The sequence below is a fragment of the Callorhinus ursinus genome, unplaced genomic scaffold (assembly GCF_003265705.2).
Source record: "Callorhinus ursinus isolate GAN/ISIS: 27379988/994484 unplaced genomic scaffold, GSC_fseal_2.0 scaffold71, whole genome shotgun sequence".
Lineage (NCBI taxonomy): Eukaryota > Metazoa > Chordata > Mammalia > Carnivora > Otariidae > Callorhinus > Callorhinus ursinus.
Genome location: NW_027397133.1, coordinates 4947426 through 4969318, shown reverse-complemented (window position 1 = coordinate 4969318; position 21893 = coordinate 4947426). Strand labels below are relative to the sequence as shown.

The window sequence follows — 21893 nt, the reverse complement described above, 5'->3', positions numbered from 1 at the left end:
CAAGGTCACAGCCAAAGAGGGAGCGAGGGCTAAAACCCAGGTTTACACAGTCCGCACCCCTCCCATCCCGTCTCTGTTTTGGCCTCCGGTGCCCTTCTCCCTAAGTCTCAGGAGTCTGCGCCCCCGGCCACCTCCCCTCAGAACCCAGGAATCCAAGCCCCCAGCCTTCTCTTTTCCTCTGACCCAGGATTCCGGCCCCCAGTCCCCTACCCAAACTTTATTTATTCATCCACAGGAAAAGAGAAAGGCGGGGAATGGGTGCTGGGGAGCAGCAGCAGCTCCTTGCCCTGGCGTGCCTAGCCCCCCAGAACGGAGGAAGGGGCCTGAGTTACTGGGTAAAAATGTCACCTCCCTTTGTGGGGGCAGGGGGGGGCATCACAGGGCCTCCAACCCCCACCTCCTTCCCCCTGCCTGCTGTGTGAAGGGGAAGGGGACAGCCCACCTCGTGACTGGGGCTGGCCCAGCTCGCCGCGGCCCGGGAGGAGTGGGCGGGGCAGGGCAACATTATAATTGGACGAGTCTGGGATCCCTGAGTCCTACTCAGCCCAAGCGGAGACCGAGGAGGAGGTTCCCCAGGAGCCGGTGAGAAACAGAGTTGAGGGCACAGAAGACCCGCTCGGGGCTTCTGTGAGGGAAGGGCTGGAGCAAGGTGACTGTCATACGCCACGGTCAGGACAGAAGCAGGAGCTGGGGATGAGAACGGAAGCCGGGGTCGGACCTAGGGGAGGAGTGGGCCACAGGGGCATCCCGTCTTGGCTGGAAGGAAGGTGGGATGGGGGAAGCAGCGGGACCTGTCGGAGGAACCAGATGAGCCCCTATCAAGAGCCCACGAACGGTCACTGTTACTTATTGAACACCTCCTGGGTGCCGCCTCAGATCTCCATTAGTTTGGAGGCGCAGGGGTGGCGGCCAGGTCGCTAGAGCGCTCCTCTTTCGGGGAGGGCTTTTTAAATGAGAATTAAGTTAGCTAATAGGTGGAAGATGACGTTTAAATGTGAAGCTGCGGCTTAGAATGTGAAGGGAGAACAAGGAATGTGAAGTCGGAATTTATAAGCCGCAGTCGGGGCTCGCATGGAACTCGGGGCAGGGGAAGTGGAATTTGAACCCTCGAAGAGGGGGATGGAATTTGGGCGGCGGAGGCCGACCCGGTGATGGGGAGAGAGGAGGAGACAATGAAGGAGTTAGATAAACAATGGAGGGACCGCTTGGTGAAATGTTTGTGATTGGATTCGGCCGATGCAGATAATGGGGCGCGGGCAAGACTTGGAAGGCCCGGAACGGGTGGGGCGGGGCTCTGGGTGGGAGGGGTCTCCACTGGGGGCTGATTGACATTTCTCACTCAACCTGACCGATCGCAGGCTGCAAGATGAAGGTTCTGTGGGCTGCGCTGGTGGTCGCGCTCCTGGCAGGTATGTGGACGGGGCTTGCTCAGGTTCCCTGTCCCTTCCCTTCCCGTCCTCACCTGGACCCCCGTGCCCCCCTTTCATCCCTGGGTCCCTCCTTCTGCTGGTCTGTCTCCCCCTTGAGGGGGGGGGGCCCAGGTGTGAGGCCTCACATCCACTGGCTTTGAGCGGCTGTTTTTAGTCTCTCTGGGCCTCAGTTTCCCCACCCTTAAAACGAGAGTTAGAACAGTTCCGAATGCATAGTTGTCAGGCAGGCGGACAGCACTAGATTAGTGTCCGCTGTGACTAGTAGTTCTATTCATCACCACAGCGTGGCCCTGCATGGAGCAGACACAGACACTCAGTACGTGCCCGCCAGTGCTCTAAAGAAGCGCAGGAGCATTTACAGAGCACCTGCTGCGTACCAGGTACTGTGTGCCTGGTGGGGGTGACTGCCGTGAACTTGCTCTGTGCAGGATGCTGGGCCGATGTGGAGCCGGAGTCGCCGCTGGAGGAGAACCTGGAGCCCGAGCTGGAGCCCAAGCGGGAGCTGGAGCAGGAGGTGGAGCCCGAGGCCGGGTGGCAGGCTGGCCAGCCCTGGGAGGTGGCGCTGGCCCGCTTCTGGGATTACCTGCGCTGGGTGCAGACGCTGTCTGACCAGGTGCAGGAGGAGGTGCTCAGCAACCAGGTCACCCAGGAACTGACGTGAGTGCCCCTGCCACTCCCCGGCGGGCAGTGCCTTCTGGACCCCCGGACCTCTGCCGGTGTCCCTGTCACCAACTCTTCGGCATCTCTGGTCATGCCTTGCTTCCTCTTGCCTATGGCGAGCTCCTGGCTTGATGGACCGCTCTCCCTTTCTCCGCTCTTCCTGCCTCTGGCCGCCGCCCCTCCAGCAGGCTAGCTCAGTCCCTCGCACCCTTCCCTTTCACCTCTGCTTCTGCCCGTCCCCGTCCCCACCCTGCCCCCCACGCCCACCCCCAGGGTTTTTCGCCCCGCTTCGGCGCACACACACGCTCCCGCCCTCTCTCGGCCCCCAGGACGCTGATGGAGGAGACCATGAAGGAGATCAAGGCCTACAGGGCGGAGCTGGAGGAGCAGCTGGGCCCCATGGCCTCGGAGACGCAGGCCCGCGTGGCCAAGGAGCTGCAGGCGGCGCAGGCCCGGCTGCGCTCGGACATGGAGGACGTGCGCACCCGCCTGTCGCAGTACCGCGGCGAGGTGCAGGCCATGCTGGGCCAGAGCACCGAGGAGCTGAGGGCGCGCTTCGCCTCGCACATGCGCAAGCTGCGCAAGCGGGTGCTGCGGGACGCCGAGGACCTGCAGAAGCGCCTGGCCGTGTACCGGGCCGGGGTGCGCGAGGGCGCCGAGCGCAGCGTGAGCACCATCCGCGAGCGCCTCTGGCCGCTGCTGGAGCAGGCCCGCACGCGCCACGCCAAGGTGGACGCCCTGGCCACCCAGCCGCTGCGCGAGCGCGTCAACGCCCTGGGCCAGCAGCTGCGCGGGCGGCTGGAGGAGGTGGGCAGCCGCGCCCGCAGCCACCTGGACGAGGTGCGCGAGCAGATGGAGGAGGTGCAGGCCAAGATGGAGGAGCAGGCCAACCAGATGCGCCAGCAGGCCGAGGCCTTCCAGGCCCGCCTCAAGGGCTGGTTCGAGCCCCTGGTGGAAGACATGCAGCGCCAGTGGGCCGTGCTGGTGGAGAAGGTGCAGGCGGCCGTGGGCACCAGCCCCACCACCCCACCCGTGGAGACCAAATGAGTACCCCGCGCGCGCCGCCTGGTGGGCCCCGCCCCTCCCCGTGCCCCCTGCCTCCCCACCCCCCCCACCCCAGCCTCCAGGAGGCGCTGTCCGGGCCCCAACCGGCCTCCTGGAGGGCCCTAGCTTAATAAAGATTCACCAAGCTCCACAGCAGCTGCTGGGCCTCCGTGTGTGATTTCTCCCGGCTCGTGCCTCGGTTTCTCTCTCCCTCCCCACACTGGCCACACAGCTCTGTCCTGTCCCCTCTGCTTGTGCGTCTCTTTGTCTTTTCTGATGTCACTGTTCGCTTCCTTCCGTCCCTTTCAGAGTCTCCCTTTTTGCTCTGTCTCCGCTCAGCAGTGCTCACTCTCTCTTCTCTACCCTCGCTGTCCCTTCTGGTTCTGGACCAGATCCGCCCCTGGGGTAAATCCTGTGGTCACCCCTGACTACCGGGGTCGGGGGTCGGGGGCGAGGGTGGGAAGCAGCCTCTCGGAGCCTGGGCTTGCTCGAGGGCGGGATACCTGCTCCGTGGAGTCTGGACTCCAAAGCCGCGACACCCCTGCCGTTGGGATGAAGCGCTTACTGTCGCTCTCCTGCCTTATCTGATTCTGCCGCCTGCTCTTGGCTGAGAGGCTTCAGTTTCTAGCTTCCTGTTTTCCCCCACCTCTATCTTTTATCTCTTTCTCCTCCAGTTTCTTCCCCCACCTCCCTCCCCGGCTCCGCGGGTTTCTTGTTTCCCTTCTTGCCCCAGCTCGGTTTGTCCTCTCCAACCTGTTCGGTCCTCACTTGGGCCCTCTCTGCCTTTGGCGTTCCCTCTGGGTTAACAGGTGTCTTCATGGGAGCCGTGCTTCCCGGCCCCCTGCCCTCATCCTCCTTCCCTCTGTCCTCCAGCTGGGCTGCTGACCTCTTGTCTAGCCCAACAAGCCTACTGGGTGCTGGATTCTGGCTGGAGAGAAGGCAGCTGCCCTCCCCGCTCCGAGCCCTGGGGTCCACGGCTGGGAGCCAGTTGGTTGACACTCAGGAGCGGCGAGGACTGGAGCCTGGAGCTGCCCCCTGGCATTCTCTCCCACCCCCTCAGTTCTCAGAGGAGGGGAGCAGGGTTCCCAGCCCAGAGGACAGGCCAGGGCTTGAACCTGTAACTCCCAGGCCCAGCCTGCGCTCTCCCATGTGGTTCCTATGGGGCTGGCTGCCCTGAGTGCCACTGTGGAGGCAGGCGCCCCTCCCCACCCCCAGATGACTCACCACAGTCTGGGTGAGGAGGAGAAGGGCCAGTGGGCTCAGAGGCAGGGGGCTTAGTCCCAGCCAAGCATGCTACTGATTCACTGTGTGCCCCGGAGCTGAGGCCAAGCCCTCTGAGCCACAGATGTCAATGGCCGGGGCTGGCCTCAGCCACATCTCCCCCTTGAAGAGCTGAATCTTAAATTCTCCTGGATGAAGACCGCAGTCGGGTCTAGAGGTGGCACAAGGGCTGCAGAAGGAGTTTGGGGGAACAGAGTGGGTGCTGTGGGGCGGAGGCTGACAAGCCCGCAGAGATTCAGAGAGACAAGCCTGGAGTCCAGAAAGTGGAGGGACAAAGAACTGACACCACCGCGCCCCCCCTCCCCGGCGCCTTAGCCCCTGGCTGAGCCATTGAATGCGCTTGGCTGTGCCTCAGTTTCCCCATCTGTAAATGGAAACCCCTGTAGCTGGAATGAGGAGGAGACTGGAAAAGCAAAGTTGTTATTCTGTTCCGGTGGGGTGGGGAAGGAAGGAGAGCAGAACTTTGGGTGGATGGCTGGGGAGTGCTAGGCTCGCAGGGGAAGCAGATGTCTGGGAAGGCAGCTGGGGGGCTGACAGGGACTAGATGCACTGAGCTGGCCAAGGGGTTGTCGCAATCCTGCCAGGGTCATGTCTGTGTGTCCCTTTCACAACCGTCCCCCCCACCACCCCCAGGCTGACACGTGGTTGTGGGGGCACAAGGCCAGCCAACCTCAAGTCTGAGGCCAGGGCCGCCCTTCCCTACAGCTGCCAGGGATCACTGGCGGTCAAAGGCAGCCAGAAGAAGGGGGGAAGCACTGGACTCGAGCCCTGAGGGACGGATGTGGTGGGAGGAGAGACGGGGGGCGGGGGTGCCTAGTGCCAGGAAGGGCCCGAAGGGGTAAGGGCAGATGGAGTGTTTACCAGGGGACCTGGAAGCTTCCAGAGTGGGAGAGCAGAGGGCAAAGAGGGGCCTGGTGGAATGGATGGAGGCACACACACTGGGATCTTTGCAGCTGAGCTTTTGCAGTTCAGACAGGCTGAAAGGACCCCTTCCCCAAAGAGAGATCGGGGGGCTGTGGAATAAAGACCCCAGAGCACAACCATGGAGGTCTGGGATGCTCCCAGATGCAGGGAGGTGGGGGTGGGGCTTGAGGGCTGGTCTGAAAGTGAGACTGGAGGTGGCAAGGGACTAGGAATGAGGGGGCAGGTGGGGTGACCCTAGAGTCTTGGAGGAAGAGTTGCTTGCTTGTGCTGAAGAGGCTTGCTAAGAAGGGAGGGGGGCGGAAGAGGAGGCCTGAGGAGTCGCCGTGAATTGAGTTACAGAGTGACTAAGTGACTGAGAGACCCCCCCCCTTCCCCAGGCCTGGAGAAGGGTGTTCAGCAGGAGAGACCCCCTAGAGAAGTTGGCCACTGGAGAGAGACTAAAGGCAATGCCCCATGTGGGGAAGGGACTACGGCACGCTGAGATCCACCAAGTCAGGGAGATTTGGAGGTGCAGGTGCTGAACAGGCAAGACGCTTTTTTTTTTTTTTTAAGATTTTTATTTATTTATTTGAGAAAGAGAATGAGATAGAGAGAGAGCATGAGAGGGGAGAGGGTCAGAGGGAAAAGCAGACTCCCCGCTGAGCAGGGAGCCCTAAGCGGGACTCGATCCCGGGACTCCAGGATCATGACCTGAGCCAAAGGCAGTCGCTTAACCAACTGAGCCACCCAGGAACCCTGAACAGCAAGACGCTTTAGGCCTAAAGGATGTGCCTAGGCACACCTGACCCACGCACCAGCCAGGCGGGGAAGAGAAAAAGGTGGGTGGGCACAGGGCGGAGGCCATCTGCCGGAGGCTTAAGGGGAGGGATTAATTTGCCCCGCCCCCTCCCCAGCCCAATAAAGGCCTGGGCCGGGCCAGGACCTCCCACCGTGCTGTCCCGCGACTGATCCAGGTTGGTGCTCAATGCGCGCGAGGGCTACCCCTCCAAGAGCACTAGAAAGGAGGTTTGGAAGGAACTCGGGGTAGGGAGGAGGGGTGTCACTGCTCACTCCCACCCCTGCTTCTGCTTCCAGAGTGCCCCTCCGGCCCCCAGCCATGAGGCTCTTCCTGTCGCTCCCAGTTTTGGTGGTGGTTCTGGCGATGGTTTTGGAAGGTAAAAGTGGGATAGGAGAATCCGGGAGTTTGAGATTTGGAAGCTTGAAGCTGGCTACGGGTCTGGGGTCCGAGCTTGGAGGACCCTTGAGAGCTCTGCGGCCCCTTCTGTGCCCTGGTTTCCCTCTCTCTCACCGATCACCCCACCCCCAACGCCGCAAGGTGGGTGAGGGCTCTCTAAGGGGCGGTCCTGCGGGTGGCTAATCTGCCATGGGAAGCTCCAGCAACCGATGATATTATTGACTCGCCCCTCAGGATTGGCTGTCCAGCTTTTACAGCTTGGAAAGGGGAGGGGTGAAGCAGTGCTGAGAGTAAGCTAATTCCCAGCAGCTTGAGCTCCATCTGGTCGCTTTAGTACCCTCTCCCCGCACCCCGCCTCCGAGTCTAACACCGTGACCTCCAAGAATCACTGTCAAGGATCTCCTTTCCCACCCCTGGAGTCTCATCCTAAGGGCTCCCATACTGAAATTTTTGTACTGCTGCCTATCTTCTGGGCAGGCCCAGCCCCCGCCCAGGCGGCCCCAGAAATCTCCAGCACTTTGGAGCGCATCCCGGATAAACTGAAGGAGTTTGGTAACACCCTGGAGAACAAGGCCCGGGCAGCCATTGAGAGCATCAAGCAGAGTGACCTTCCTGCGAAGACCCGGTTAGAAACCTTCCCAGGGCCTGGGAGGGCTGGGGTGCATCACTAACAGATTGGGGAAACGGAGGCCTGGAGAGGCGGACAGCTTCCCTGTGGTCACAGCTGGATCGCAGGGTGCTTAGATGTGGGGCACAGGTTCCTGACTTCCATCTAGGCCACGCTGTAGAAATGGTCCTGCATGGTGGTGAAAGACCAAGCTTGGGAGTCAGTCAGACCTGGGTCCACAGGCCAGCGAAGACTCACTACTCTTTGTGTGATCTCGGGCGTAGGTCTGGACCAGCCTTTTTCCTCGCCTGTAGAACGGATAGTTCTGAGGAGAAGCAAACTAGGGGATTTGCATAGTGCCTGGCACATTGTAAATGCTCGATATGCTGTTTAACCAACATCAACTCCATTTGGCCACTTAGAAAATCATTCATTCATGAACAAATATTTATTGGGCATCGGCTCCGTGTCCGGGCTGTTCCAATGTGGGGAATAATAGTGATGAACAAGATAAAGTCCCAGCCCACAGGGAGCAGGTTGTAAACCAGTGAATGTCCGGGAGATTAGCCCAAACAGGGCTAAGCACTAAGAAGACAACAAGCAGGGTGGGTGTAAACAACCAGCGTGGGGCTTGAACTCACGACCCCAAGATTAAGAGTCGTGTACTCTTCCGACTGAGCTAGCCAGGCACCCCTTTTCATATCTCCATTTAAAGTGTTACTGCTTCGGGGAGCCTGGGTGGTTCAGTAAGTTAAGCTTCAGACTCTTGATCTCAGCTCAGGTCTTGATCTGGGGGTTGTGAGTTCGAGGCCCCATGAGGCCTGGTTGTCTTGCTTAAAAAAAAAAAAAAAAAAAAGTTGAGATCTGAGTGATTAGGAAAATCCAGCCGGGCCTTAGAAACATGGGAAGAATGTTCCCTGTGGAGGGTGAGTGAGAAAGCCCTGAGCCAGGAAGATATGTACATAATCCAGGCCAGAGGGACAGCCTAGGCAAAGACAAAGAGGCTGGAGAGTGCCCTTGAATAAGCAGGAGACAGCTAGGCCAGAGCAGGCTTACTAGCTAGAGATAGCAAGCCTTCTGGGGCATTCTGACTTCAAAGGGCTCTGGTCCCTCTGGGAAACCCAGCCCAGGGCTCCTCCCAATCCCATAGATACCAGAGCCATGCCTTTTCCTGGGGGGAAGGGAAAGGGGAAGGTGGGGGAGGCAGGTAGGGGGCAGGATCTGGGCCCCTGAGGGGAGACAAACACAGTGACTCCTTCCCCATCGCTCCCTGCAGGAACTGGTTTTCTGAGACTTTCAACAAAGTGAAGGAGCAGCTAAAAACTACCTTCTCCTGAACACCAGGAGAGCCGCCCCCACTCCTCTGGGCTGTGCGCCACCGAAGGAGCTCTGAAATTTCCCATGCCCTGGCTCCTGTACCGAGGACTTCATGATGCCCATATCCACCCCCACCCTCCAATAAAAATCCTGTAGAGAATTCTGAGTGCTTCTTCGCTGTGAGGTAGGGGCTCAGGGTGGGGCAGGGTGGGTTGGGGAGAGAGGCAAGGAGTCAAATGTATTGAGCATTGTCTACTTGACCTGTGCGGAGGGCTTTAAACTTCATGGTCTCAAAAAAAATCCTCACAAGAACCTTGCGAGCAGGGCCCTGTTAATTCTGTGAGGGCATTGAAGCCCAGAGAGGTGAAGTCACTCGTCAGGAAGGGGAGAGCTGGATTGGACCCCCAGCCTGAGGCTACTGTTCGCTATATTCTTCCCTGGCCTGGCTGCCCAAGATGAGGGACCTGGTCGGTTCATCACCATGTACACAGCAGGTGTTTATTATACTTAAAATGGATAATAAAGAGGGATGTGGAAGGGAGCAAGGGTAGGACCTGGGCTAGAGCCCTCAATGAGATCTATCTACACAATCCATCACCCTCCAAGGAAGCTTTGATGTCCCCTCCTCCAGGAAGCCCTCCTTCACCCCCAGGCTGGGTCATCACTGCCTAGTGATGGGTCTGTCTTTCCTACTGGACTGTGAGCCCCAGGAGGACAGGGCCGGGGCTGTCATCCCCAGTGTCCCGAGGCACGGTCCGGCGCAGGACTGGGCGCAGTGTGGGAGCTCAGTACTACTTGGTGGAATGATTATTCTCAATCGGAAAAAACACCTAAACATTACACTTTTTTTTGTTTTTTAAAGATTTTATTTATTTGACAGAGAGAGACACAGCGAGAGAGGGAACACAAGCAGGGGGAAGTGGGAGAGGGAGAAGCAGGCTTCCCGCGGAGCAGGGAGCCCGATGCGGGGCTCGATCCCAGGACCCCGGGATCATGACCTGAGCCGAAGGCAGACGCTTAACGACTGAGCCACCCAGGCGCCCCTAAACATTACACTTTTTTAAACAAAGATTTTATTTATTTGAGAGAGAGAGAGAGCACAGAGGGAGAGTGAGAGGAAGAAACAGACTCCCCGCTGAACAGAGAGCCCGATGCGGGGCTCGATCCCAGGACCCAGAGATCCTGACCCGAGCCGAAGACAGACAGTCAACCGACTGAGCCACCCAGATGCCCCTAAACATTACATTTTCACAAAACTCCTCTGAGGTAGGTGCTGTCACTGCCTCTATTTGGCAGAGGAAGAAACTGAGGCACAGAAGTCTCAAGTCACTTATGTGATGTCACATAGCCCAAAATGGGTAGAGCTGGGATTTGAATGTAGGCTGGGGGGTGGGGGGGTTTGTTCCAGGGGCCACATCCTTACTCCACTTTCCTTGTTCCTGAGTCACCGGCCCTACACATTGGCTGCAGCTACACACACACACCCCTACCTGGCCCTGGGGCTCACCTGCATCATCCCCAGTATATTAAAATGCCCCCACATCCCTCATCAGAGAAAATTCATACAAGCAGTCACACTGCAGTTGGCTAGTTGGCAAAAGGATATATTCTGTGCCGATTTAATCAGTTACTCATCTTTACTTGGCCATATTTCCAGCATTTTGGAGGCAGTTTTCAAGCATTTTCCTGACCCCCCTGGACAGCTCTCAGGTTGGAGAGGGCAGGGACAGAGAAGATGGATGGCAAGCAGTTCATGGGGTGTGCTCTCCACCTTTGAAGAGAGGCTTAAGGGGCGCCTGGGCGGCTCAGTTGGTTAAGCGTCTGCCTTCGGCTCAGGTCATGATCCCAGGGTCCTGGGATTGAGCCCTGCATCAGGCTCCCTGCTCAGTGGAGAGTCTGCTTCTCCCTCTCCCTGCCGCTCCCCCTGCTTGTGCTCTCTCTCTCTCTCTCTGACAAATAGATAAATAGAATCTTTTAAAAAGAAAGAAAAAGAAACAGGAGAAGACACCCAGGGTGGTGCCACAGATGTAAACTTAGAACACATGCATGGGGAAGAACCTTGTGGGTTTGAGCTCTGTCTTTCTGAGGACTACTCCAAGCTCATCTGAGGGATGCTCAAGGAAATGAGGGTGGAGAACAATGGTGGGAAATAAATAAATATAAGTCTCTGTACTCAGTGCCCCGTCCCCCGCAAATCAGCCCTCCAAGCTCCTTCTGCTCCCTTCCCACTTGGCAGCCAGAGGGATCCGGTTAGAACACAAGTCACATCACACATACCCTTCCTCTGCTCAGAACTCTCCCTCCAGGGGGCGCCTGGGATGGAGCCCCGCATCGGGCTCTCTGCTCCGCGGAGAGCCTGCTTCTCCCTTCTCCCTCTCCCACTCCCCCTGCCTGTGTTCCCTCTCTCGCTGTGTCTCTCTGTCAAGTAAATTAAAAAAAATCTTAAAAAAAAAAAAAAAAAGAACTCTCCCTCCAGCCTCAGAGGAAAACCCGAAGATGGTATCAGAGTCCACCAGCTCCGCACTACCTGGCCCAGGCACCCCTGTGGCCTCTCCCCCTCCCTCACGTGCAACTCCTCAGGCTCCTCCAACACACTGGGCAGGCTCCTACCCCAGGGCCTTTGCATTTGCTATCCCCCTGCCTGGAATGCTCTTCCACCAGATGTCCAGATATCCACCTGGCTCTCTTGTCACCTCCTTGGGGTCTCTGTTGTGCTCCCCCCACATGGCTCTCCCATCACTCTCCCAACTTCATATCTGCCTTTTTTCCCAGTAGGTGCTACCCTCTAATATATCGTATGTCTATTTGCTTACTTGCTTACTGTCTGTGTCTCCCGCTGCTGAGATGTCAAGTTCGTGGAGGCTGTCTTGTCGCCTGCAGGGCCGCCGAGTGCCCAGAACAGTGCCTGGCACACAGTGAGGGCTCAGGCGATACTTCTGGAATGTGAGTGAACATTTCCATGGGCCAGCTTACATGCAGACCCATGATTCCCATTCATTACCCACTCGTGAACTCATTCATTCTCATTTTAAGATTTTCTTTTTATACTTTATATTTAGAGCCAATGCATTTGTTCTCCTCAGGTTTACAACATACCTTCAGGACCTCAGAGAGCAAATAGCCCGGATCACACCAAGAACAAAAACACGCAGAGAGCCCCAGACGTGCATGTAGAAACATTCCCACTCGGGGAGCAAAGGTGGCACATTTGGACAGCCCCACCCATGGCACACGCTCCACACAGCGGGCAGGGCAGGGATGGGGGCTCCCCGTGGGCACCTGACTCAGCGTAGCTGGTCAGGGAGGGCTCCCTGGAGGAGGGGACATGGCACCCGAAACCCAAAAGACGATTCAGAAGTCGTCAAAAAGAACTGGAGAAGAGCGTGACAAGCAACACAATTTTTGTGCCCATGAATGTTCATTCACAAACTTGATGTGAATGAAAAACTGGATATAACAACGAATGAATGGAACCCCTTTGGAAAAAAAACAGTTTAGCACTTCCTCCAAGAGTTCAACAGAGTGACCATGTGACCCAGCAACTCCATTACTAGGGTGTCTACCCAAAAGAGCTGCTCACAGGTTCACATAAAAATGTGTACGCAGGGGCACCCGGGTGGCTCAGTCAGTTGGGCATCTGCCTTGGGCTCAGGTCATGATCTCAGAGTCCTGGGATCGAGTCCCGTAACGGGCTCCCTGCTCAGCAGGAAGCCTGCTTCTCCCTCTCCCTCTGCTGCTCCCCCTGCTTGTGTTTGCTCGCTCCCTCTTTGAAATAAATAAGTCTTTTTTTATTTTTTTAAAGAGTTTATTTATTTATTTAACAGAGAGAGACACAGTGAGAGAGGAAACACGAGCAAGGGAAGTGAGAGAGGGAGAAGCAGGCTTTCTGCAGAGCAGGGAGACCGATGCGGGGCTCAATCCCAGGACCCCGGGATCATGACCTGAGCCGAAGGCAGACGCTTAACGACTGAGCCACCCAGGCGCCCCTAAAATCTTTAAAAAAAAAAATGTGTACACACGTGTTTGTGGCAGTATTGTTCATGACAGCCAAAAAGTGGAAAGAACCCAAAAGCCCAACAACTGATGAACATCACACAGTGTATGTATATGTGAATATTATTCTGCCATAAAAACAAGGAAACACTGACACACGCCACAGCATGAACGAACCACCGAAAACACGATGCTCAGCGAAGAAGCCAACCGCAAGAGGTCATGCAGGGTACGATTCCAGTTACATGACATCCAGAAAAGGGAATTCCATAGCAACAGAAAGGCGATCAGTGGTGGCCCTGCTGGGCTGGGGGGAGAAGGCAAAGAGAGTGATCCTGGTGGGCTCACGGGTATGGGGGTTTCTTTTCAGGGTGATGGAAATGTTCTGGAATTAGACAGTGGTGATGGTTGCACAACTTTGCAAATATGTTATAAAAAAAAAAACGCCGAAACATTGGATTGTACACTAAAAGGGTGACTTTTACAGCATGTGATTATCTCTGTTTTTTTTGTTTTGTTTTAAGTAGGCTCCACGCTGGGCGGGTTTGAACTCACAACATTGAGTTCAAGAGTCAGATGGGCTTAACCGACTGAGCCACCCAGGCGCCCCAATATCTCTGTGACTTAACAATGAAGGAAAGCAGAACTCTCAAGACAGAAAGCAGAAAGAAGAGATAAAGGAGGGGACATTTCAACCTTTCCTGGGCCCCAGACATTCCTGCCATAACCCAGGAGTGCCAGGATTCTTGGATTCAGGAGTGAGGGGATGGGGTCTGGACTGGGGCAGAGTGATTTTGGTGTCTGGTGGTCTCTCCAACACAGAGCTGCAGGCTCAGAGATGCTCTCTGCCCCCAGACACACGCACTGGGGTCTCCGAGCCCACCCCTCCCACCCCCACTCCCCTCTTGTGACCTCTCTCTCTGCCCCCATCACCTCACACCCAGTTGTTATTCAGCTGACTCTGAGGTCCACCCTGAACGACCTTCAGCCTGTTCCTGTCCCCAAGATGGGCAAACATTGCAAGCAGCAAACAGCAAACAGCCCACACTGACCTTGGAGCCAGGGGCAGGGGTCAGAGACCTCCCCCAGGCCCACCCTGCTGCTAGCCCTGCTCCAACCTCCCTCTTCGCCTCTAAGACCCAGGTGGGGAGGTGCCACAGGGGTTGTCCTGGCTTGGCTAGGTGTGAGGGAGCCAGGTTCAAATTCACCACTTGCTGGTTGAGGAACCATTGGTCCCCAAGCCTCCATGTTCTCATCTGTAAAATGGGAATAATGAAGATGTCCACGCCATAGCGCTGTTGTGTTGATTCAGTGAGTTAAGGCGCCAAACCACCACCTGCCGTGGTGCCTAGTGCAGAGTGTGTGCTCAGAAAACACAAGTTTGGGGCACCTGGGTGGCTCAGTCAGTTAAGCGTCTGCCTTTGGCTTGGGTCATGATCTCAGGGTCCTGGGATCGAGCCCCACGTTGGGCTCCATGCTCAGCGGGGAGTCTGCTTCTCCCTCTCCCTCCCCCCCTGCTCGTTTTCTCTCTCTCTCTCTCTCTTGCTCTCTCTCACTTGCTCCTCTCAAATAAATAAATAAAATCTTAAAAAAAAAAAAAGAAAACACAAGCTTAATAAACAGCCTCTGACCTTGACTGAGCACCCCAGCAGTGTATCTGGTGCTGCTTACAGCAGTTTACGTGAACAGTCTCCTCTACTCTCCAGGGCAGCTGGTCCATGACTCCCAGTCATGGATGAAGAAACAGGCCCAGAGAGGTTAAGCACCTTGCGCCAGGTCACACAGCAGGGCAGATGGTGGAGTCAGGCTCTGAAACCCACCTACCTCGCGGTTGCCCACGATGCACGGTGGGCTTTTCTTTTTCTTTTCTCTTATGGTCAAGTACAGAACATAAAACATACGACGTCAACCGTTTTAGGGGTACGCTTCAATGACATTAGGTACATGCCCAATGTTGTGCCACCATCACCACCATCACCACCATCCATTTCTGGAACTTTCTCACCTTTCCAAACAGAAGCTCTCGGAGATTTCTTTTTTTTTTTTCCAGGAGGTTTCATTTTGCACATTATTGTTAGCCAGGAGCTGCAGGGCACATTTGTTGTGCACCTACTGTGTGCCGGAGCCCATACTGGGGCCCCTGGAGGGAGAAGCATTCTGCTGGAAGTTGCCAGGTCAGCACGAAACTGCCCAGTAGCTGCCCCTTATCTGGGGGGTAGGCATTCCCTGACCCTCAGGGGATGCCTGAAACCAGAGATAGTGCCAAACCCTGGATCTACTGGGGTTTTTTCCTATCCGTACACACCTATGAAAGTTTAACATAAATTAGACACAGTAAGAAATGAACAACAATGATGAATAATGAGCTAGAACAGTTATAATAATACACTGTAATAAAAGTTAGGGGAGTGTCTCTCTCTCTCCCCCAAAGTACCTTGTTGAACTATACTCACCTTTCTTCATGTGATGATGTGAGATGATAAAATGCCCACGTGAGGGGAAGGACATGGGTACTGTGACGTGGTATTTGGTGACTGTTGGCGTATTGTCAGATTATCTGCTTCCAAACCTTAGTTGACCTCCGGTAACTGAAACTGTGGATAAGGGGGGACTACGGTGGGGGGCGCCTGAGGGGCTCAGACGTTAAGCATCTGCCTTCGGCTCAGGTCATGATCCCAGGGTCCTAGGATCGAGCCCCGCATTGGGCTCCCTGCTCGGCGGGAAGCCTGCTTCTCCCTCTCCCACTCCCCCTGCTTGTGTTCCCTCTCTCGCTGTGTCTCTCTCTGTCAAATAAATAAATAAAATCTTTAAAAAAAAGTACCAGGATCCCCGGTCAGATTTGAATTTCAGATGGATAACAAATAATTTTTAGGATACTTCCCAAATTTTGCATGGGGCATACTTATACTGAAAGAAAAACTTATTATTGGGGCACCTGGGTGGCTCAGTCGTTAAGCGTCTGCCTTCGGCTCAGGTCATGATCCCAGGGTCCTGGGATCGAGCCCCACATCGGGCTCCCTGCTCAGCGGGAAGCCTGCTTCTCCCTCTCCCACTCTCTCTGCTTGTGTTTCCTCTCTCACTGTGTCTCCCTCTCTCTCTGTCAAATAAATAAAATCTTTTTTTTTCAAAGATTTTTTTTTTTTTTTTTGAGACAGAGAGAATGAGAGAAAGAGAGAGAGCACATGAGAGGGGGGAGGGTCAGAGGGAGAAGCAGACTCTCCGCCGAGCAGGGAGCCCGATGCGGGACTCAATCCAGGGACTCCTGGATCATGACCCGAGCCGAAGGCAGTCGCTTAACCAACTGAGCTACCCAGGCGCCCGATAAATAAAATCTTTAAAAAAAACATTATTTATCTGAATTCAAACGGGCGTCCTATATTTTATCTGCCAACCCCGAACCGAGGAATCCAGTCCGTGGTCCTCTGGCCAAGCCATGTGCCCTGGCGTCCAAGGAGAAAAGGCTCATTTTCTTTCCACCTGGTGTTGGGCCTGAGCCTGATATTGACAACTTCCTACTACGTGCACCTGGAACTTTCTCTCACGGGACCTCACCCAGTCTTCCCATGGACTCTGGGAGGCAGACGCTTATGAGCATGTGCATTTTACAGGTGAAAACACTGAGGCCCAGGGAAGGAGTTGGAATTTCCCGGGTCACCCGATGAGAGTGTGTCTGGCCTGTAGCCCAGAGCCTAAGGAATCTTAGAAAGAAAATAATCATAAACAGCCATGATCTGTGAGCACCACCATCACCAGGGTTCCGTTAAGATGTTTCCTTGTATCATTTCATTCAGTGAAAGTCCTGCCTCAAGTCTGGGTGGATTGTGGGCCTATTTTTCAGAGGAGGGAACTGAAGCCAGAGAGAGGGGCCAGCAGGTGAGGTGCTGCCAGCATTTGAACACCACTCACTGTAGGAGGCCAGAGAGCCTTCTGTCTTCCTCTGTCAGGCCAGGGTGCCGGGAGGGTAGGAAGGAGGGAGGCCAGCGGGGGCGGGCAAGGCCTCTGCTTGTCACCGTCACCTGGGCCCCTCTCTCTGAAGTCCCTGCCAAGGGGCGTGGGGAGGCAGCCAGGGGAGGGCTCTGATCTCTGCTCTGCACAGCGCCCCCTCCCCCAGCCAGGAGAGCTGAGCGTGGAGGATCGAGGATCGGAGAACAAGAGCCCCCAGAAATGTTGCCTCCTGGACTCAGTCCCCAGGCCCTGCCTTCCCTCTGCTTCTGCATTCTGGTCCTGGCCTGTGTTGTGGGTGAGGAGGAGAGGATGGGCAGGTGCGGGGACCCTGCAGGGCTGTGGGGGGTGAGTGTGACCATCCATATGGTGTGCAGGTTGGCAGACATGCAGGTATGGAGCTTGTGTGTTTCGTCGTGTGCAGATGGGTGTGCGTTTCTGGGAGAACGTGCTGGTGGTGGCCCCGTGTGAGGCGCGTACATGGGGCTGGTGCAAATGACAGTGGTCGTGGATGTGCGTTGCTGTGTGTATTTGCGCAAGAATAGGACGTCATGGTAAACGTGCGTCCATGAACAAACATATATAGGTTTGTGTGCACACGTTTTTATGTAAAAGATACGAGTGTGTGGATGCTGTGAGGGTGTCTGGCACGTGAGCCTGTCTGCATTCTGCACGTGCATTTAAAACTTTAACACTCCAATGTGCAAGGCGCCCTCCCAAGTGCCTCATGCATGGTAACTCTGAGTTCTCCCAGGATCCCCGAGGTAGGGCCTCTCATTATCCCATCCTACAGAAGGGGAAACTGAGTACAGAAGAGGTTCAGTCGTTGGCTAAGGCACTCCGCAGGTCATAGGGGTGCCCCCGTATGTGCACGGACATGCGTGTCCGTGTGAAGGCTGGGATCTGTAGGTGACGCTTTACCTACTGGGCACGAGAGTGATGGACAGGCAGGTGTGTGAGAGGAGGTCAAGTGCGATCCGGGGCAGGACCCCTGGCCCCCCGGAGGGGAGGGAATGAACAGCACAGCTCTGCCAACCTCCATCCCTGGCGGAGCGGGGAGTCTTCCTGTGCTTTCCCTCGGCTGCTAGCAGAGGTTGTTCAGACAGCGTGGGGGTCACGGGAGACCCGAGAAGGCAGCAAGATCAGGTAGTAAAGGAGGCATCAGGAGGGGGGCAGGGGTCAAAGAGGTGGGGTTACACACTGAGGGGGGACACAACAGGCAGCCGGAGGGGTGACAGGAGGGGCCATGGGCACAGAGGGTGACAAGAGATCGACTGATGGCTAAAAGGGGGACAAGGGATCAAAGGGACATGCAAGGTGAAGGGCAGCAGTGATGGACGTCAAGGGGCTGCCCTCGGGCCACCAGGAGGGACAGTGATGGTGAGCACAGAGGCGAAGGGAGGAAGGAAGGATTCTCGGGTCCCGGCCGGCCCATGTGGCCCTCTGGTCCCACCTAGCACGCCAGCAAACAGTGCCCACAGAATCCCCGAGCCCCCGACCAGAGCTAGCAAGTGGTTTTTGGATCCCGGTGCCTGACAATGTGAAGGTTCTGGTGACCAGGACCAGAGAGAAGTGGCAGTGGTTCTGGTGAGTATGTGCAGCTGTGCTTGGGAGGTGGACTCCCGGGTCTGTGGGAGGAGGGCCTGGGAGTCTGGACCCCTGGGTCTAGGGGAGGAGGGGCTGGGGGCCTGGACCCCTGAGTCTGAGGGAGGAGGGGCTGGGGGCCTGGACCCCTGGGTCTGAGGGAGGAGGGGCTGGGGGCCTGGACTCCTGGGTCTGAGGGAGGAGGGCCTGGGGGTGAGGGCTCCTGGTCTGAGGGAGGAGGGGCTGGGGGCCTGGGCCCCTGGGTTAGAGGGAGAACCTGGGTCAGAGGGAGGAGGGGTGGGCCCGGAACTCTTGAGTTCTGAGTGGGGTAAGGCTGTGACCTCCGGGTCTGAGCAGAGCCGAGGGTAAGAGTTGAGGGCAGGCACTCTTGGGTCTGAAGGAAGAGGGGGGAATGGGGCAGCGGAAGGTAGCTGGGGTCTCAACTGTTATATCCCCTCTTCTGCAGGGGACCGGAGGCCCTCCAGGGCTTTGTGCAGACCTACTATGATGACCATCTGAAGGACCTGAGTCTCCGCACCCAGGCCTGGCTCAAAAGCTCCAAAGATAGCCTTCTGAAGCGGGCTCACAACCTGTGCCCCTGGCTTCTCTGTGGGGACGGGGACCAGAATTAAAGTTTCTGCAGCTTCCACAATAAAGTAATGCTTCTCTGTGTTCCTGTCCCCATCCCTTCCCACTGTGGCCACCCCCAGCAGTTCATGAGTAGAGGAAGTGACACCTGGCCAGGGAGGGAGAGCTGGGGGGGGCCTGAGGCGAAGGGGTTGGGAGGATGGCCCCCTTCCCTCAGCCCTGAGATGCACCACTGTGGGCTTGTGGAGGGAAGGAGACACCAGACAGCCGAGCTTGGGATGGAGGAAGAAGGCTGGCATGCAGACGGGGTCAGCAGGCCCCCACAGCGACCCCTCATTCGGAGCTTTGTGTTTGCTTCCCACGTGAGGGGCACCCCAGACCCCTTTCCTGGTGGATGCCCAGAACCCCCAACCTCTTCACAGCCCCCACCCAGCCTGGCTCTCTCAGGAGGGAGTTTTCAGAGTGGGGGCTCCCTGTGGCTTGACCCTTGGGACAGTCACTGCCCTCTCTGCCCCGCACCACCCCCTCAGCAGCCCTGTTGGCTCGGACTTTGGCCTGGGAGACAAGGTGGGGGTGGCGGCTGTGGACAGGGAGGTGGACCTCAAGAGCTATAAAGGCTTTCTCTGCCCGTGTGGAGCCAGTGAGAAGAGCCTGCCAGAGTCGGGTAAGAGAGGGACCAAGAGGGCAACGGGAAGGGGTCCGCAGGGAGGGGGCAAAGATAATATCAAGTCAGAAACCCTCAGGAGTCCCGCCGTTAGAGTCCTCTGTTGGAAGGGCGGAATTTAGAATCCTAGACTGCTTCCCTGATGCCCCCTGGGGTCGGATCTCAGCCTCATCTCCAAACTGAAGATGACAGCAGGGCCTCTGAGCACGGTTGTCGCTGAGCTGAGCCCTTCTGGCATGGGGGTGGGAGTGGGGGTGAAGACAGACGGAAGGCATGCAGACCAGGGCCCAGGGCATCAGAAATGCGCTGAGTCTGTAGGGGTGCATCCCTGTGCCGACAGGGTGTCAGTGGAAGTGTCACCCTCTGCCAAGCCTTTCCCAGGCCACGTGACACGCCCTCCCCACTCCAGAGTGCTTATCCCCCCGGGACACACTGTATTTTTTTTTTCCCTCGTTTAGTATCATTGAGTGTCTTTCTCTCTCACATGGGCTGTGGAAGGGCAGGGCTGTCGCCTATGGTCACAGCTGGGCCCAGGGGCTGTGCTTGGCACACACGGTTAGGTGCTCAAGAAATGCTTCTTGAGGGAATGAATGGATGTTTAAAGGCAGGTGTGAGAATCAGGAGTAGAATCACGAAGTGTTAGACAATGGGGCCCAAGCAGATGCATTGGCAACTGGACTCAGCTGTGGGGGGGAGGGCAGGGGAGAGGGGAAGCCCAGCCCCCTCCTCTTGCGTTTGGCGGGGGTGGGGGAGAACCCCAGGACTAGATGTCACCAATGACCTTGCCCCACGGCCTTCTCAGCATTCCAGGTCTTCTGAAGCCATGGGCATCCGCTACCTCCTGGTTCTGGTTCTTGTCCTCCTGGTATTGGGATGTGGTGAGTGTGTTCAGCAGGGGACCAGGGGTCTGTGAGGGGGATGAGAGGAGCCTCAAGCATCTTCCCAGTCCAGTTCTTGCCTGGCCCTCCCCCTGCCCCCTCCTTCCCTGCCTCATTGTCCCCTGCGCAGGCTCCTCGGCTCTCCTAACGCACTCTCCCCCTGCAGAGGTCCAGGGGGCCCACATGCCCCAGCAAGATGAAGCCACCCCCTCCTCCCTATTCACCCAGATACAGGAATCAGTCTATAGGTACTGGGGGACAGCCAAGTCAGCCGCCCAGGAGCTGTACGAGAAGACATACCTGACCACCATGGATGAGAAAATCAGGTATCATCCACCTGCCCCCACTAGGAACCAGGAGTCCCAGCCCCCAGCCCTGTCCGAACCCTGGATTCTGAGATCCCAGCCCTGTCCTCTCTAGGGATCCAGGAGTTTGGGTTCCTGCCACCTTTTCCCTCGGGACACATGATTCTGGGCCCCCAGCTTGTTTCTCCCTTAGACTCAGGGTACTCCCAGCCTCCTCCCTGCTCTGAACGTCTGTCCTTTCTCCCCAGGGAAATATACAACAAAAGCACAGCAGCTGTGAGCACCTACGCAGGGGTTTTCACTGACCAGTTACTTTCTATGCTGAAGGGAGACCAGTAACAGCTGGGCCCCGACCAGGGGGGAAGGGAGAGTCCAGACCCCTTGGCTCCTCTGACCTACCCCCTACTTCTCAGCAGCTACCAGCATCCTGCTCCCAACGCTCGTCTGTTCTTCTTATTAATAAATTAATTTAAAAAACCATTTATTTTCTTCCATGTGGTTGATTTTTAAGAACTCAGGGGCCAAGATGGTGGGACTGATTCAGTCCATCCAATGGTTATTGAGTGCCCATTGGATGTATGTAGCCCTAACTTGGTCAGTGGGAATAAAGAGGTGAATAATAACAAGGAATAACTATAACAACAAAATTAGAAACTGTCCTTCACCAAGGTCTGGCTTTCTCATACGTAAAATGACAGACCACGAACACAGCTAACTTCCAGCGGCCTCTGGCACTATCTAGGCCCTGGACGGATCCTTTAAATGTACGTCACAGTGAGGTGTCCCGTGGTCCTGTGTCAGAGGGGAGACTGGTGCCCAGAGGTCACTACTGAGCATAGGAAGTCAGAGCCCAGTTTGGCTGGGACCCCAGAGGATCGATCTACAAAAGGTGTGCTCTGTGACCGTTCCTATATGCTTGTCCAACCTGTATTTATTGAAACCCTGCTAGGCCCAGGGAACACTGCAGGGAAAAGACAGAGAGCCCTGCTTTCTGTGGCCCCTTAAAAAAAAGCTATCAATTGGGTCCAGGCCCAATTCTACGCAGTTTTAGTGATTACGGCTGTGTGGTGTGTTCTGTTAGCTGCTCTCTCCTTATTAGCGACAGTAGTAACATCTTCTGAGCTCCCATTCAGGATCAGGAGCTCTGTTCCGTCTTGAGGCCACAGAGTGGCCGGGGGGATAGGGAGGGGGAAGGCAGAGGATGGGCAAGACGACCAAGGGAGAAGATGACTTCAGACGGCGATTTGTGCAATGAAGAAAAGAAGAAGTGAAGAGATCAAGGCCTGGGTGCAGCCCCCTTGGATAGGGGAGGGCCCCCTAGAAAAGCTGGCTGGGCTGGTCCCAGGGGATGCATCACAGTGTAGTGTGGTTGGGGCTGTTGTTGCTGGATTGTGGGGGGGAGGGGGACTCGCTTGGTCGGTTAGTGGTTGGGCAATGGTATCTGGGCAGTGGGGCATTGCCGGCAAAAAGCACAGGGTGTGCAAGTAAGAGCAGAGGAGGTG

The 21893-nt window shown here is 56.4% G+C and overlaps 4 protein-coding genes across 4 annotated transcripts; all 4 read left to right on the top strand.

Annotated features, from left to right (window-relative positions):
- The first annotated feature begins 475 nt into the window (after window positions 1-475).
- Window positions 476-3290, top strand: APOE (apolipoprotein E). Its single transcript, XM_025849730.2, has 4 exons — window positions 476-582; window positions 1359-1409; window positions 1859-2087; window positions 2420-3290. The coding sequence occupies exons 2-4, from the start codon at window positions 1367-1369 to the stop codon at window positions 3135-3137; spliced, it is 990 nt and encodes a 329-aa protein (XP_025705515.2). The 5' UTR covers window positions 476-582; window positions 1359-1366; the 3' UTR covers window positions 3138-3290.
- Window positions 3291-6288: 2998 nt separating this feature from the next.
- Window positions 6289-8597, top strand: APOC1 (apolipoprotein C1). The gene is made up of 3 exons (XM_025850070.2): window positions 6289-6493; window positions 6991-7138; window positions 8397-8597. Exons 1-3 carry the CDS (start codon window positions 6436-6438, stop codon window positions 8455-8457), a joined length of 267 nt encoding a protein of 88 aa, XP_025705855.1. The 5' UTR covers window positions 6289-6435; the 3' UTR covers window positions 8458-8597.
- Window positions 8598-16468: 7871 nt separating this feature from the next.
- APOC4 (apolipoprotein C4) lies at window positions 16469-18612 on the top strand. Its single transcript, XM_025849423.2, has 3 exons — window positions 16469-16670; window positions 17830-17959; window positions 18423-18612. Exons 1-3 carry the CDS (start codon window positions 16595-16597, stop codon window positions 18586-18588), a joined length of 372 nt encoding a protein of 123 aa, XP_025705208.1. The 5' UTR covers window positions 16469-16594; the 3' UTR covers window positions 18589-18612.
- A 545-nt stretch (window positions 18613-19157) lies between these two features.
- APOC2 (apolipoprotein C2) lies at window positions 19158-20871 on the top strand. Its single transcript, XM_025849980.2, has 4 exons — window positions 19158-19208; window positions 20011-20086; window positions 20253-20412; window positions 20640-20871. Exons 2-4 carry the CDS (start codon window positions 20032-20034, stop codon window positions 20728-20730), a joined length of 306 nt encoding a protein of 101 aa, XP_025705765.1. The 5' UTR covers window positions 19158-19208; window positions 20011-20031; the 3' UTR covers window positions 20731-20871.
- The last annotated feature ends 1022 nt before the right edge of the window (window positions 20872-21893 follow it).

Excerpts from the sequence above, each read along its gene's own strand:
- APOE (XM_025849730.2), top strand. The coding sequence starts at position 1,367 with ATGAAGGTTCTGTGGGCTGCGCTGGTGGTCGCGCTCCTGGCAG. Across the intron at positions 1,410-1,858 it reads GGTGGTCGCGCTCCTGGCAG|GATGCTGGGCCGATGTGGAG; the intron begins GTATGTGGACGG and ends TGCTCTGTGCAG. Across the intron at positions 2,088-2,419 it reads CAGGTCACCCAGGAACTGAC|GACGCTGATGGAGGAGACCA; the intron begins GTGAGTGCCCCT and ends CTCGGCCCCCAG.
- APOC1 (XM_025850070.2), top strand. The coding sequence starts at position 6,436 with ATGAGGCTCTTCCTGTCGCTCCCAGTTTTGGTGGTGGTTCTGGCGATG. Across the intron at positions 6,494-6,990 it reads TCTGGCGATGGTTTTGGAAG|GCCCAGCCCCCGCCCAGGCG; the intron begins GTAAAAGTGGGA and ends TCTTCTGGGCAG. Across the intron at positions 7,139-8,396 it reads GACCTTCCTGCGAAGACCCG|GAACTGGTTTTCTGAGACTT; the intron begins GTTAGAAACCTT and ends CGCTCCCTGCAG.
- APOC4 (XM_025849423.2), top strand. The coding sequence starts at position 16,595 with ATGTTGCCTCCTGGACTCAGTCCCCAGGCCCTGCCTTCCCTCTGCTTC. Across the intron at positions 16,671-17,829 it reads GGTCCTGGCCTGTGTTGTGG|CACGCCAGCAAACAGTGCCC; the intron begins GTGAGGAGGAGA and ends GGTCCCACCTAG. Across the intron at positions 17,960-18,422 it reads GAGAAGTGGCAGTGGTTCTG|GGGACCGGAGGCCCTCCAGG; the intron begins GTGAGTATGTGC and ends CCTCTTCTGCAG.
- APOC2 (XM_025849980.2), top strand. The coding sequence starts at position 20,032 with ATGGGCATCCGCTACCTCCTGGTTCTGGTTCTTGTCCTCCTGGTATTG. Across the intron at positions 20,087-20,252 it reads CCTCCTGGTATTGGGATGTG|AGGTCCAGGGGGCCCACATG; the intron begins GTGAGTGTGTTC and ends CTCCCCCTGCAG. Across the intron at positions 20,413-20,639 it reads ACCATGGATGAGAAAATCAG|GGAAATATACAACAAAAGCA; the intron begins GTATCATCCACC and ends CTTTCTCCCCAG.